This window comes from Piliocolobus tephrosceles, chromosome 3, assembly GCF_002776525.5.
Source record: "Piliocolobus tephrosceles isolate RC106 chromosome 3, ASM277652v3, whole genome shotgun sequence".
Taxonomy (NCBI): Eukaryota; Metazoa; Chordata; class Mammalia; order Primates; family Cercopithecidae; genus Piliocolobus; species Piliocolobus tephrosceles.
This window is the reverse complement of record NC_045436.1, coordinates 92385361-92402036: the sequence shown is the minus strand read 5'-3', so window position 1 is coordinate 92402036 and position 16676 is coordinate 92385361. Positions and strand designations below refer to the sequence as shown.

At 35.6% G+C, this 16676-nt stretch overlaps 1 protein-coding gene across 1 annotated transcript in view; it reads left to right on the top strand.

The window, feature by feature from the left end:
* ZGRF1 (zinc finger GRF-type containing 1) overlaps positions 1 to 15581 on the top strand; it is an 84046-nt gene extending 68465 nt beyond the window's left edge. The window contains exons 20-27 of the mRNA XM_023219968.3: positions 1003 to 1080; positions 1282 to 1429; positions 6249 to 6376; positions 7224 to 7347; positions 13790 to 13966; positions 14103 to 14237; positions 14943 to 15204; positions 15386 to 15581. Coding sequence (XP_023075736.1) covers positions 1003 to 1080; positions 1282 to 1429; positions 6249 to 6376; positions 7224 to 7347; positions 13790 to 13966; positions 14103 to 14237; positions 14943 to 15204; positions 15386 to 15543 — 1210 coding nt within the window. The 3' untranslated portion in view covers positions 15544 to 15581. The remainder of the gene's footprint in view (positions 1 to 1002; positions 1081 to 1281; positions 1430 to 6248; positions 6377 to 7223; positions 7348 to 13789; positions 13967 to 14102; positions 14238 to 14942; positions 15205 to 15385) is intronic.
* Positions 15582 to 16676: the final 1095 nt, after the last annotated feature.

The following is a 16676-nucleotide window of genomic DNA, read 5'->3' as shown; positions in this document are numbered from 1 at the left end:
GTTTCATACATTTCTTCACACTGAAGTAACCTTTTCATTGTGTGCTTGAACAGACATTGTTTTCCTATTGTAATGGATAGAACAGTTTCTTGAGAAGAAATGAAAGAGCATGGGGTGAATAGTACTTTGAGGAGACTGCACCTTTTGTTATTATAGATTTAACCAAACTTGCATTGGAAAAAAAATCGTAAGCTAGTATTTCAGCCCGTTAAGTTGCTATTATTCTTCAAGCTGAAGACTATGAAAAATGTGAAAATTGAAATCTATTCATATATTGATACTGATTTGTTTCGTAATTATATTGGAAAATTGTTTTTAGAGATCTATAGTTTAGTTCTCCAGCTCTTTACGTTCCCATTTTGAGGTGGTAGAAGAAGTTTTAGAGAGTTGAGTATTCACTGAGTTCCAGCTGTGTTCCCAGCATAGTGCTAGAGCTGTAAGATATATAAAAGGGAAGTGTAGGTGAGGGGTCATTCCTCACAAAGCCCTAACTAAGGGGTAATGTATGTAGAGGAACAGTCATAACCTTTGGATGTAGACAGAGTTGCCTGGGTTTGAATCATGATACCTCACCTCTGAGCTTGTGTCCTCATCTCTAAGAGGAGATATAATCTAGAGCTGTAGTGAGTGTTAAACAACGTAATATACCTAAAGAGGCTCTTCCTAACAAATCTTGGTGCTAAGTATATGGTAGCTATTGCTTTCTATATTGTGTCTTTAGAGGCAATTTTGTTTGTGATAAATACTAACATTGGCTTTTTATGAACATTTAATGAGCCTTCAAGATGGAATAATGCATATTTTTAAATTCTCTAGAAAATGCATTATATTTAAAAAACCAACTACATTGCATTTACTTTGAGTTTAGGTATTTCACATTAAATTTTATAACTAAAATATACTGTTACACAAAATTATGTAATAACACAGTTATTATATAAAACTTTATTTTGTATTCTGTTTCCTAAATAATCAGAATCTATATTGTTTTCTTATTTAAAGGCTTCTCAGTCTTGGATTTGAAAACTTTATCAGAGTTGGGAGTGTTAGGAAGATTGCCAAACCAATTTTACCTTACAGGTAAGAATGCAAAATTCCAGAAGTCACAGAATGGTCAGAGGGAAGTATGGTACTTTTATATCACTCTTACCTTAAATTTGATTTTTGAAGAATGGAGAAAGTCTTATCTTTTCTTGGTTAACTTAGAAAATTCGTATTTTGCTTTACTGTGATGTTACAAAAAATGAAATAAAGAGGAGTGTTTTTAATATAATTCTTTAGCCTGCATGCTGGCTCAGAAAATGAAAGTGAACAGTTAAAAGAACTACATACACTAATGAAAGAAGACCTGACTCCTACGGAAAGAGTCTGTGTGAGAAAAAGCATTGAGCAGCATAAACTGGGGACAAATAGAACCCTGCTGAAGCAGGTAAGAAGTAGCTTCAATTTGTTTCTTGATTTATGTATACTATTCAGATTCTCTTATTTCTGTTGATGAAATAATATTTCCTTTAAATAAAACAAACTGCCATGATAGTTTAGATTCTACTGAGGTGCATGCATGTGGATCCTTGGATATAGTCTACCCAGTGTATGTTTTATGTTTGCTTCAAAGCATTCTTCAAATTCGTGAATAGATCCAACTCACCATGACTGAGTCATCCTTTCTCCTTCTCCCTGTTTACTTTCTTTTTATAGGCTTGAAGAGGAAAGTATAGAGGTAGGAATAGATTCTTTGCAAGTTAAATGAAATTGGTTGTATTCTAGGAGAAACAGTAATGGAGAGGGTCTGACCCTGAGCAAAATATCCAAATGAAATTTGTCGTTGATGCTCTCCAAGAAAGCCAAGACCTTTAGTGTTTGTATATATCCAAAAATCCAGAAGGCTCAGATACTAGCTTCCAGGTATTGGGAGCCAAGACTAAGCACACAAGATTCCAGGCTGTAACAGGTAGCACCATCTTCTTTATCAAGTTTTGATCCAGGGAAGCCTGGGCATCAGCTGTTGGAAGAGAGAAATCAATCAGTAGCTTCCTCCTATGAAAGGAGAGTATGGGGAAAAGCAATGGGGATGGAGTAAAAGAAAGTTGTTGGCTTCTTGGGCCACTTGCACATTGGCAGCTTTCTGCTAGAGAGTTGAGAAAATCAGTCTACTTGGGACCCTGTATTAATCAGCTATTGCTGAAATAATGAGGGTTGACAAACTCAGTCTCAGTACTTTAAGACAACAGCTTATGACTCCACAGGTCAAGTGGCGTCACTTGGTCTGAGACTATGGATCAAGTCTCTCATTCTGAGAACAGTTGCTGTGGCATGATCTTCTAACAGATGGCAGAAGTGCAAGAGGGCAGGACAGATCACAGAAACACATTTAAGGCTTCAGTTCATACTATGTCTGCTGACATTCCATTTGCTGTAACAGGTCACATGGCCAAGCCTAACCTCAGTGAGGCAAGGAAATATACTCCCCTGCTTCTCTGGTGGGAAGCACTGCCAAGTAACATGGCAAAGGGTGTAGATATGTAATACTAATTTCCTAAAGCAGGAAGGAGAAACTGGAAATAATAACTAATCTGTAACAAGTTTTGGTTCTGGAAGTCCTCAGAAAACTTCAGACTAACTTTCTGTTATTTGAATTATAGAGTTAACTCTGTACTCTCTTCTTAACCAAATCCAGAAAGGCTTAGTTTGGCTGTGTTCAATTAATACAAATTAGTCATTTATTTAAACTACTTACCATTTTACTCACCCAACATAACAATGATACATAAGAATAATGTATTGTTAACGATTTCTTGGATGATTTTCTGAATGAAAGCTCAGTTACCATGATCTATTGCTCATTGATACCACCTATTTACAAATGAAAACTATTTTAGAGGAATTATTTTTTTAGATGTTTTCTCTGACATATTTCTAAGGTCCAGTCAGGCATTCAGACCTGACACCTTTTTTTTTTTTTTTTTTTGAGCCGGAGTCATTCTGTCGCCCAGGCTGGAGTGCAGTGGCGCAGTCTCAGCTCACTGCAACCTCCACCTCCTGGCTTCAAGCGATTCTCCTGCCTCAGCATCCTGAGTAGCTGGGACTACAGGCACATGCCACCACACCCGGCTAATTTTTGTATTTTTAGTAGAGACGGGGTTTCACAATGTTGGCCAGGCTGGTCTCAAACTCCTGACCTTAAGTGATCCTCCCACCTCTGCCTCCCAAAGTGCTGGGATTACAGGCATGAGCCACCACACCCGGAAGACCTGACTCATTTCTAAAGTGACATGTCTTCACAATAAAACTAATTTTTAAAAATGCTTCATAGTTAATTAATACTTGCTAGGTCAGTAACAAAATCTTTTCTGCTGTTAGAATCTCAGCAACATAATAATAAATTAAAAGATAATATAATTTTTTAAAGAAAACTTAATACTTTAGGTTTTTGTATTAGATATTTCTTTAAATTTAAAAACTTCCTGACACAGAACTTTAGAGTTCTCATTCTAAGATTGTTTTGTAGATATAGTTGCCAGAAATTAAATAAAATGAGTAATATTTCAGAGTGGCACTGAAGCTTGATCATTTTTAAAGAACTGAACGTTTAAATACTGTGGAATTTCTGATATAAATATGGCTTTAAGATTTTTTTTTTGTTTTTAACAAAAGAAGAAAACCTAACTGAACAGGGCTATTGTGTGTGGTGAATATTATTTATTATTAAAGAAAATAAGGCAGTTGTAATGTTTTCTTGTTTTGTAGGATCTGTGGAGGCAATATTTAATTTGTAAAGTATATTTTTTGTCAGTTTGTTGAAAAAAGATATGGTCAGTTGGTATGAACTGCCCTTGCTATCAAGAAGTATAATTTTATAGATCTTCAGATTGTTAGAAGAGAATAAGTACAATCATATATCATGTAACAATGGAATTACATTCTGAGAAATGTATTGTTTTACAGTTTTGTCACTGTGTGAACGTCATAGTGTACTTACACAAACCTAGATGGTATAGCCTACTACACACCTAGGCCACATGGTATAGCCTGTTGCTCCTCAGCTACAAATCTGTACAGCATGTTACTGTACTGAATACTGTAGGCAATTAATTGTAACACAATGGTATTTTTGTATCTAAACAGAAAATGTACTGTAAAAATATGGTATAAAAGATTTAAAATGGTACACCTGTATAGGGAGGGAGGGAAGGAGAAATTGGAAATAATAACCACAAAGTTTTGGTTCTAGAAGTCCTCAGAAAACTATGTATATTGTAGCTTTTTAATAGTTAACTTTATAGTTAAATTACCATGAATGGAGCTTGCAGGACTGGAAGTCATCACTGTGGTTGAGTCAGTGAGTGAGTGGTGAGTGAATGTGGAGGCCTAGGACATTGCTGTACACTACTGTAGACTTAAAAAAAAAGTTTTAATTTTTTTGAGACAGAATCTTGCTCTGTCCAGGCTGGAGTGCAGTCTGTGATCTCAACTCACTGCAACCTCCACTTCCCGGGTTCAAGCGATTCTTCTGCCTCAGCCTCCCGAGTAGCTGGGATTACAGACACCTGCCACCATGCCTGGCTAATTTTTGCATTTTTATTAGAGATGGGGTTTCACCACGTTGGCCAGGCTGGTCTCAAACCCCTGACCTTCAGCGATCCACCTGCTTCAGCCTCCCAAAGTGCTGGGATTACAGGTGTGAGCCACCATGCTTGGCCTACTGTAGACTTTGTAAACACTGTACAGTTAGGCTACCCCAAATTTATTTTAAAATTTTTTCTTTCTTCAGTAATAAATTAGCTTATTATAACATTTTTACTTTATAAAGTTTAAAATTTTTAAAAACTGTTTGATTCTTTTGTAATAACGCAGCTTGAAACACAAACATTTCGTATATACAAAAATATTCCATAAGCTTTATTTAAAATTTTTCCTTTTTTATCTTTAAAACTGTTTTTTTCTTTTATTGTTTAAAACTAAGATACAAACACACACAGTATTCTAGGTCTACCCAGGGTCAGGATCATCAATATCACTGTCTTCCCCCTCTACATCTTGTCCCACTGGAAAGTTTTTAGGGGCAATAGGACACATGGGGCTGTCAGGGCTTATGATAACAATACCTTCTTCTGGATACCTCCTGAAGGACGTCCCTGAAACTGTTTTATAGACAACTTTTTTTTTTAAATAAGTAGGAGTACATTCTAAAATAATAATAAAAGTGTGCTATAGTAAATGTATAAACCACTAAAATAGTCATTTATTATCAAGTATTATGCACTGTACATAATTGTATGTGCTATAGTTTTATGTGACTGGCAGTATAGTAGGTTTGTTTACACCAGGATCACCACAGACACACGCATAATGCATTGTGCTGTGAGGGTTGTGATGTCACTAGGGGCTGGGAATTTTTCAGCTCCATTATAATTTTATGAGACCATCATCATATATCTGGTCCATCATTGACCAAAACATCACATTGTTATGTGGCACATGACTGTATATGTATATGTACATGTATGTATATGTGTTTGTGTTTATACACACATATGTATATGTACACAAACGTGTGTATATGTGTATGTACACATATGTGTATAGATAGCGGGCTACTAGGTCAATGACTACATCGAATTGGAAAATTCATAGATTTCCCTATTGTTTACATTTAATTTTAGAGATTAAAAATCAGCTTTTATGAAGCTTTTTGCCTTCAGAGTAATGGCATGTTGCTATAATGTGTAACTTACAAGATTCAAATATATCCACAGGCTATGAGTACATTTTATTTACTGTTGTTTAAAATTAGTCATCTTTACATTTTTAAATAAATAAAACTAATGTGCTTGAAGGTTAAGCAAAGAATATTTCATTAACATATTCAATGTTTTTTGTGAAGAACTTTGGCCTGTGTTGATATAATGTATGTTGTCTAACCTCATCTAGACAATAAAATATGTGTGTCATCCTTGATATTTTACAAATGCTTGATATTGTGATACTTTCCTTCTGAATATCAAAATATGTCTTTTCTTTGTTCTTGTTAATGGGCTTGTGGCTTAAGTAACCTACATTTGTTGATTTCCATTTTGTATGTAGGAATAATAAAAATATGGAGATATGATGATCTAAGACTTCTGATGGCTAGGAATTAAATTAGGACTAGCTCACTCTCTAATTTTAGCCTACAAGTTCTTTGGTAAATACATTCTCTTATTTTCTTTTAATAGTTGTTAATTAATAACATTTTTGTTGTAATAAAGGTTCGAGTAGTTGGAGTTACCTGTGCAGCCTGCCCATTCCCATGCATGAATGATCTTAAATTTCCTGTAGTTGTGTTGGATGAGTGTAGTCAGATAACCGAACCGGCCTCTCTCCTTCCCATTGCAAGGTAACCCAAAATACTCTTTTCCTAGGGGTAACACCTGTAATCCTAGCACTTTATGAGGCTGAGGTGGCTGGATTGCTTGAGTCTAGGAGTTTGAGACCAGCTTGGGCAACATGGCAAATCCCCGTTTCTACAGAAAATACAAAATTAGCTGGGCATGGTAGTGTGTACCTAAAGTCCCAGCAACTTGGGAGGCTGAGGTGGGAGGGTTGCTTGAGCCCAGGAGGTCAAGGCTGCAGTGAGCAGGGATCGCACGACTGCAGTCTAGTCTGGGTGACACAGAGTGAAACCCCGTCTCAAAAAAAAAGAAAAGAAAAAAGAAAAAATAATAATACTGAAGCATGAAAGGATTAAATAATCTGCTGGGTATCTAAAATATAATGGAGTTGAGATTTAGATATAGGTTTGTTTATAAAACTTTGATTTTTCCCCACTGTATCCTACTCCTATTTAGGAAAACATTTAGCCCCTGAGAACCCAATTTACTTAATTTCTAAGACAACGGTTTAAGCTAAATGACTCCTAAGAAAGATTTAATTTTAAGAGTTTATGGATTCTAAAAACCAGCATTTCCCAAATATGCTCTGTGAAATATTAATTCCATGCAGAGGCAAGGGGCACCTACTAGCTTTTATGTGTGGGGAGGGTAACTAAATTATATAAAGGATTCTTTATTGCGTAACTTTTCAAAGGCTTTAATGTGCTTAATAGCACTACTAAGCTTTATTAATACTCAGGATATTTCATGGCATTTGAATATTTCGAAGTGCAATTTTGGCAAACAGTGTAATAAATTATGTTAATGCACTCTTTTTAATTGCTTAGATTAATTTTTGAAATTCTGTTTTAGGTTTGAGTGTGAAAAGCTGATTCTTGTTGGAGATCCCAAACAGCTACCTCCTACTATTCAGGGTTCTGATGCAGCTCATGAAAATGGATTGGAACAAACTCTTTTTGATCGACTTTGCTTAATGGTACATACTGCTAAATTCTTACAGAATCATCATTTACTGATTCTACATTGTGTGTGTGTGTGTGTGTGTTGATAGAGAATGAAAATATTAGAAGACTTAGTCCTGCCTTAAAATAATGTATAATTGGAGTTGTCTGGAAAATATTAATCTTAAATACAAGTGGAACCCTGTAATTTAAGTACCTTTTTTTTTTTTTGAGACGGAGTCTCACTCTGTCGCCCGGGCTGGAGTGCAGTGGCGCGATCTCGGCTCACCGCAAGCTCCGCCTTCCGAGTTTGCGCCATTCTCCTGCCTCAGCCTCGCCAGTAGCTGGGACTACAGGCGCCCGCCACCTCGCCTGGCTGGGGTTTTTTTTGTATTTTTTAGTAGAGATGGGGTTTCACCGTGTTAGCCAGGATGGTCTCGATTTCCTGACCTCGTGATCCGCCCGCCTCGGCCTCCCAAAGTGCTGGGATTACAGGCTTGAGCCACCGCGCCCGGCCAGTACCTTTTATAAAAAGAAATATTTCCCTATTTACTTGAGTAGTGGGTAGGAGTATATAGCTTTTGCTCTAAAACCAAAAAAACCTATAATGTCTCTATTATCTACATGGAGCACTACTTCACTTTGTAAATAATTTTTAAATTAGTAATTAACATTTTTTAATTGGGGTGGAATTTATTGTCTTAGTCTATTTTGTGCTGGTATAACAGAACAGCCTGAGACTGGGTAATGTATGAAGAACAGAGATTTATTTCTTATAGTTCCGAAGGCTGAGGTATCTTAAGACCTAGGGACCTGCATTTGGCAGGGACCTTCTTGCTTCATTGTCATCCTGTAGTGGAGGGCAGAAGAGCAAGAGAGTGGGAGAGGCCAAACTCATCCTTTTATGAGGAAGCCACTCATGTGATAATGGCATTAATCCATTAACCCACACACATATACCAGGAATGGCATTAATCCATTCACAAATCCATCTTTTTATGAGGAACCCACTCATGTGATAATGGCATTAATCTGTGAGGATTACAAAGAATCCTCATGGCCTAATCACCTTTTGAAAGTCCCACCTCTCAACACTGTTGCATGGGGATGAAGTTTCCAACACAGGAAATTTGAGGGACACATTCAAACCATTGCATTCATCTAACATAAAACCATTTTTTAAATTTCTTTAAAAAAATTTTGTTTTCTTTACAGCATGCGGTTTATATAGCAGAAACTATTTTAAAGTGAACAGTTTAGTAACATTTAGTACATTCACAGTTTCTTGTGTAACCACTACCTCTGTCTGGTTTCAAAATGTTTTCATCACTTCAAAATAAAATCCATACCCATTTAGCAGTTAACTGCCCATTTCTTCTTCCCTACAGCTTCTGGCAGACACCAGCCTGCTTTCTCTCTGTATGGATTTATTTATTGTGGATATTTTATATAAATGGAATCATACAATATGTGACATTTTATGTCTCTCTTCTTTCGTTTTTTGAGGTTCATTCATGTTGTAGCATGTATCCGTACTATATTATTATTACTTTAAAGTACATTCATAATGTTATACAACCATCACTTGTCCATTTCCAGAATTTTTTCATTATCCAAAACAGAAACTTAGAACCATTAAGCAATAATTTCCCATTTCCTCTTCCCTCAGTCCCTACTAACCTCTGTTCTATTTCCTAGCTCTATGAATTTGCCTATTTTAGGTGCCTCATTTGAGTAGAGTCATACAGTATTTGTCATTTTACATCTGTCTGATTTACTTAGCATAATGTGTTCAGAGTTCATCCTTGTTGTAGCATGTATCAGAATTTAATTCCTTTATAATGCTAAATAATATTCCATTGCATGTATGTACTACATTTCTGTTGATAGATAGTTGGGTTGTTTTCACCTTTTGGCTCTTGTGAATAATCTCTTGTTCAAATCCCTGCTTTCAGTTCAGTGCATACCCAGAAGTATAATTGTTGGGTCATATGATAATTGTATGTTTAAATTTTTGAGGAACCACCAAACTTTTTTCTATAGTAGCTGCATCATTTTACTCTCCCAACAGCAGTTGCACAAGGGATCTGATTTATCTACATTCTCACCAACACTTCTTGTTGGTTTTTGAATATCATAGCCATCCTAATGGATGTGAAGGGGTATCTTATTGTGGTTTCCCTAAAGACTAATAATCTTGAACATCTTTTCATGAGCTTATTGGCCATTTTTAGATCCTCTTTGAAGAAATGCCTATTCAAGTCCTTTGCCTATTTTTTAATTGGGTTGTTTGGTTTTTTTGTTGTTGCGTTATAGAAGGTTTTTTTTTTTTTTTTTTTTAATTCTAGAAATTAGTTTCTTTTCAAATATATGATTTGCAATTTTTTTTTCCATTTTGTTGGTTGTCTTTTCACTTTCTTAATAGTGTTTTTTGATGCACAAGAGTTCTTAGTTTTGATGAAGTTCAATTTACCTATTTTTTTAATTCTGTTGCTTATGCTTTTAGTATTATATCTATGAAATTGTTGCCAAATCCAATGTCATGAAAATTTTCCCCAATATTTTCTTCTAAGAATTTTATAATTTTAGCTCTTATGTTGAGGTCTTTGATCCATTTTGAGTTAATTTTTGTGTATGGTATAAGGGTCCAATTTCATTCTTTTGCATGTGGATATATAGTTTTCCCAATGTGTGGAAAAGACTCTCCTTTTTTCCCATGTAATTGTCTTGGAACCCTCATCAAAAATCAGTTGAGCACATATACAAGGGTTTATTTCTGGACTTTCTATTGTATTCCATTGGTCATTGGCTTGTAGATGCTACCTTCTTGCTGTGTCCTCACATGGCAGAGAGAGAAAGAGAGAATACTGTTTCTATACAAACTATACAACTATATAAACACTATGTTTGTATAGTTGCCATTCTTGTTTCATTTTCTGATGTTCATGCTTGGATGTCAGATACTCTCTCAGATTTGTATTCTCTGTTTTCTCAGTACCCTGGAATTATGGTGATGTCCCATCAAAGTGATAGGACAGCTGAGGCCCAAGAGTATCCCTGGGAAAGGGACACAGTTCTTGAGCCTTCAATTCTACTAAAAACTGCCAAGTTCACTTTCCCTTTTTCATTATTCTTAGGAACCGTTGCCATCATATGAATTCTGGCTCACTGTGCGGCTTTTTCCCCTTCCACCCCAGAATCTTGTTTCTTTCTCCATGACAAGTACTTTTTAAAGTTTATGGCATTTGGTTGTCTGTAAACCTTTCTTTGTTGCATAATTGCTGAATTATCTTTGATGCTGTTTTTGTATTTTTTGTACCTTTACATATTGGAGAATGGATTCTACAAGGCAGCTTTATTCTACCTTCTTAATTAAGAAGTTCCCCCTTAGATTGAATTTCAAGTTGCATTGAATTTTGAGTTGAATTGTATTCCGTTTTGTGAAGAACGAAGCTTTCAGTTGTCTTAAGCTGTTAATTGTAATTTAATTGCAAATCTTTCTACCTCTTCTGTGACAAGTCAGTGTCCAACCTCTTTTGTATCAGACATTTTCAATGGCTTTGTAAAAAAAATCTTAACTAAAAAAAAAAAAAAAAAATCTTAAAAAAGGGCGGGCATGGTGGCTCCGGCCTGTAAATCCCAGCACTTTGGGAGACTGAGGTGGGAGGATCACTTAAGGCCACAAGTTTGACACCAGCTCTGGCACCAGAGTAAGATCCTGCCTCTACCAAAAAAATTTTTTAAATAAAAAGTTATCTAAATTCTTAAAACATTTTTGAATAGGTGATATAGTCATATGGTTCAGAACTCAAGTGGAACCAAAAAACATGGAAATAGTGAAGACTTCTCCTCCTGTCCCCCAATCATTCATTCTCTCTCCTTCAAAGAAACTGTCATCCCTTTCTTGTACCTTTCTTGTGATATTTTATGCCTGTAAGCAAATATAGAGCATTTTCCCTCCCCATCTTAACAAATGGTAGTGTACTCTGCATACTGTTCTGCCCTTTTTCATGTACCTATTGTCAATGCCTTTTAAAATATGAAGTGGGTTTTTATTTAGGGGAATTATAAAACGGCAAATAAGGGATGGACAAAAAAGTGAGTTAGTCACAGAGTAGAATAAAAAACAGTTATTATGAATGAGCTAGATCCATATAGATATTCTCAGAAACATAATGGATATTGAAAGAAGCAAAGCACAATGGGATAATTATAATAAAATGCCATTTATGAGAATTTCAAAAGCACATAATATATATTATTTATAGATTCATACCAATACAGTAAACATATAAAAGCATGTATGACGAGTCCACAAAACAAAATCAGGACTGGGGTTATTTCTGGGAAAGGTGGTAGAGGAAAGCAATGAAGGAGGATCTTTAGCTATACATGTCATATTTTATCTAACAAAAGAGAGAGCCAAAACAAAAATGACTTAATATGGCTAATGTCAAGTCTGGATGGTAAGTTCATGGATGTAATATTATTTCTTTGCTTTCTATATATTTGAACTAGTTCACAATTATTAAAAGTAAAAGAAATAAAAGTAATCACTATTCATTATAGAAAGTGTGGAAACTACAGACAAGAGAAAAGGCAAGCTGGGTGTGATGGTTCGTGCCTATAATCTATAATCTCAGCTGCTTGGGAGACTGAGGTGAGAGGATCATTTGAGTCCAGGAGTTCGAGGCTGCAGTGAGCTATGTCTCACCACTGTATTCCAGCCTGGGCAGCAGAGCAGGATCCTGTCTCTTAAAAAAAAAAAAGAAAAGAAAAGAAAAGAAAAAGAAAAAAATAGATAAAGTCGGGTGGGGTGTCAGGCACCTGTAGTCCCAGCTACTCAGGAAGCTGAGGCAGAAGGATCGTGTGAGCCCCAGGAGTTTGAGGCCATCCTAAGCAACAGCGAGACCCTGTCTCAGAAAAGAAAGAAAAAAGGTAAAAACAAAACTAAAACATCTGTAATAACTTCACTGCCCTTAAGAGAAAATTCTCTGTAATGTTTTAGAATGTTTTAGTATTTTTCCTTCCATCTTTTATCCTAGGGTTATATGCCTATATCAAATATATGTATTTACACATAGTTGAAACCATACCATAAATATAACTTCTATCTTGCCTTTTTAAACTTTGTGTAATAGTAAATCATCTCCCCTTGTTACTAGTAGCTTTGTAATCATTACTGTTGTCATAAATATGTTGATCACTAAGTATTATGTGGTGTGGATATACCATAATTTAGTCATTTCTCTAACATTTGAGCAGCTCACTGCAACCTCCACCTCCTGGGTTCAAGCGATTCTCCTACCTCAGCCCCCCGAGTAGCTGGGATTACAGGTGCCCGCCACCATGCTTGGCTAATTTTTGTATTTTTAGTAGAGATGGGGTTTTACCATGTTTGCCAGGCAGGTCTCGAACTCCTGACCTCAGGTGATTTACCCGCCTTGGCCTCCCAAAGTGCTGGAATTACAGGCGTTGAACCATTGCGCCCGGCCTGAGCATTGTTTTTCTTTCAGCATTTTTATACTTGACACTTTTGTCAGCAGTTTCACATGCTTGCTGACTTAGACTTATAAACGTAGACAAATTTATGCCCCAAAGAGTACTAGGATTTTTTTTTTTTTTTTTTTTGCCATAGAAGAGTCTTTCTCCATGTGGTCATTAATCCTGCATTGAATTTTACATGTATTATTGTTAGAGTACCTTGTAGCTATTCAATTCTAACAATACTACAGAACTTTTTGCTCGAATAGCCCTAAAGTAGATAGGACTTGGATTTTATGATGCATTAATAAAATCTGTAACTTCTTTGAAGGTTCAGAATGAAAAATGGCTTTTACTCAATGAGGGAAGTTAATGAGATATCTACGACACCTAATTTTTTAAGAGATTCTTTTCAATTTAGTGTTAGACCAACTCCAGATATATTATAAAAGCATAATGTTGGCCAGGCGTGATGGCTCACACCTGTAATCCCAGCACTTTGGGAGGTCAAGGCGGGTGGATCACCTGAGTTCAAGACCAGCTTGGCCAACATGGGGAAACCCAGTCTCTACAAAAATACAAAAATTAGCCAGGCATGATGGCAGATGCCTGTAATCCCAGCTACTCGGGAGGCTGAGGCAGAAGAATCGCTTGAACCCAGGAGATGGAGGCTGCAGTGAACCAAGATCGTGCCACTGCACTCCAGCATGGGCAATAGAGCGAGACACCATCTCAAAAAAAAAAAAAAACACCATAATGTTAGGAGCCAAACTTACTAGATAAGTCTAAGGTTGACATCTTTTATATTTTCTAATTTTTCTAATTTAATATGAACATATTTTTAGTAATTTAAAAAATATTTTTATTTTTTGTAATTCATCTCCTAAGACCATACATAATATAGCAATATTTTTAATTTTAAAAACAAATGTTCTTTCCATAGAAGAATAAAAAAGTTATGTGTTCTTACTTTTCTTCTTTTAAATTTCTTAGGGTCACAAGCCAATTCTATTGAGAACTCAATACCGTTGTCATCCTGCAATCAGTGCTATTGCTAATGATCTGTTTTACAAAGGAACCCTCATGAATGGTGTAACAGAAGTAGAGAGGAGCCCTTTATTGGAATGGCTACCAACCCTGTGTTTTTATAATGTTAAAGGACTAGAACAGGTAAATGACATTAATGTTGATGAGAGTCAACATGGTTTAGGTTCCTTGTTTAATTTTGTTGTTGTTTGTATGATTTTACTTGGTTTTGCCATAGCCTTTCTGGGAAATATAATTTAGGATCTGTTTCTTACTCCAGATAGAAAGAGAGAACAGCTTTCATAATGTGGCAGAAGCCACTTTTACATTGAAGCTGATTCAATCACTGATTGCAAGTGGAATAGCAGGCTCTATGATTGGCGTGATAACATTATACAAATCCCAGATGTATAAGGTTGGTATTATGTATTACAGCATTTGTCATACATTAAATATTACAATTACATATTACCATATTTGATATTACATTTATAGTAGTCGGTTTGGTGCCTGAAAAACTTTTGGTACTGTAATTAATGTATTAAAAAAGAAACATTCTGATTTTTTTCTAGTCTGGCTTTTTTTCTGTATAATTAAATGTAAACCTAACAAGGTTTAATTAAATTTAGTTTACCGCTGTTGGGGCAAAAATGCAAAAAAAACAAATTAGAGGGAAGAAAATATGGTGTATGCTTTGTAGACAGATGGGATTGAATCTCAGTTATCCAAAATGTTCTTTTATTACTAGTACATTTTATCAGTAAATCAAGGATAGATACCAAATATTAAAGTACACATAAGCCAATTACTTCTAACTAGATTTTTCTTTTTTCTTTTAGTATTTTTTAATCTGTTTCATATTAGTTTATCAGCTCCAAATTAGCATATCCAAATGAGTTACGCAGCAATAGATAAATCGCTTTTGATTTTGTGTCGTAATTAATATTGTCATCTAGTCATTTATCTATCATTTTAGAAACTAGCCAAATCTATGTGAGTCATAAAAGAAAAATGAAAATTATTTACTGTTAGTTAAATTATAGTGGTTGCTTTGAGCAGGTTCAGAAGCTTCAGTTCTTCACAATCTCTCACCACATGATTGCTTTCTTTTCCTCCACAGCTTTGTCATTTACTCAGTGCTGTGGACTTTGGCCATCCTGATATTAAAACTGTGCAGGTGTCCACAGTAGATGCTTTTCAGGGAGCTGAAAAGGAGATCATTATTCTGTCCTGTGTAAGGACAAGACAAGTAGGATTCATTGATTCAGAAAAAAGAATGAATGTTGCATTGACTAGAGGAAAGAGGCATTTGTTGATTGTGGGAAATTTAGCCTGTTTGAGGAAAAATCGACTGTGGGGACGAGTGATCCAACACTGCGAAGGTAAAATAAAAATGTGTTTAATTCATGCATATCAAGTTCAAACTGACTTTTATGGGTTAATGCTTGGGGTGCTTCAAGCAGGAACAGTTCTGAATTTGTCACTGGGGGAAGTAACTGACATGATGATATTGGGACCTCTGTAAAATAAAGAATAGTTGTCTCATATCATATTTTTTTTAAGGAAGGAAAGATGGATTGCAACATGCAAACCAATATGAACCACAGCTGAACCATCTCCTTAAAGATTATTTTGAAAAACAAGCGGAAGAAAAACAGAAGAAAAAGAGTGAAAAAGAGAAATCTAAAGATAAATCTCATTCACAAAAAGACATGATGTAAATATTTTGTTTGTATGTAAATTCAGACTCATTCTACATTGTATATATATATATATATATTTTTTTTTGGAAACGGAGTCTCGCTCTGTTGCCCAGGCTGGAGTGCAGTGGCTGGATCTCAGCTCACTGCAAGCTCCGCCTCCCGGGTTTACGCTGTTCTCCTGCCTCAGTCTCCCGAGTAGCTGGGACTACAGGCGCCCGCCACCTCGCCCGGCTAGTTTTTTGTATTTTTTAGTAGAGATGGGGTTTCACCATGTTAACCAGGATGGTCTCGATCTCCTGACCTCGTGATCCAACTGCCTTGGCCTCCCAAAGTGCTGGGATTACAGGGTTGAGCCACCGCGTCCGGCCCATTGTATATTTTTTATATATTTATTACTCTAAACCCTCTTATTAAAAATACTTTATGATATTTAAATAACATAGTAAACACATGTAAAAATTTTGTTCTTCAAAAAAGTGTACAAAAGGTAGTATAAAATCCTAATAAAAATAAGCTTTTTTCTAAGAAGAATGATTTTTGTTTGCTAAAGAAATGAATTTTACAAGGGGCAGGGTATGGAGAATACCTGTATACTTCAATAATAGTGAATGTCTCCAGAGCTGATCTGTTGGAACATATCTACACAATCAGCTATACCAACACCTTTCTAAACTTTATCAGAATATTTTTTAAAAGATTATAAGGCCCCCCATTTTATAAATAAAAACATATTCACAAATATGTTTTTATGTTTTCAACTTTTGAAAAGTACACAAAAGAAGAAAGGGAAACACTAAAAGTTTACACCTGGAGATAGCAGTGTTCAACACCTGGCCATGGCTAGTGCCTTGCACCTATACCTGATATAATAGGTGCTTAATAAGTATCCATTGGAAGAATGAACAGATGAAAGAAAGATTACCTTTGGTTCATTTTCTTCTAGTCTTTTTCCTCTGCATTTGTTTGCATAGTAGGTATTGATATATATATGGGTTACAACTTTTTATTATAAAAATAATACATTCTTGTAGAAAATCTGCAAAATGCAAGAAAGTATACAACAGAAAACAAAAATCACCTAGAAATACACTACCCGGAGATAATCACTAACATATTCCTTTAGTCTTTTTTCTATGCTTATATTCTATGTG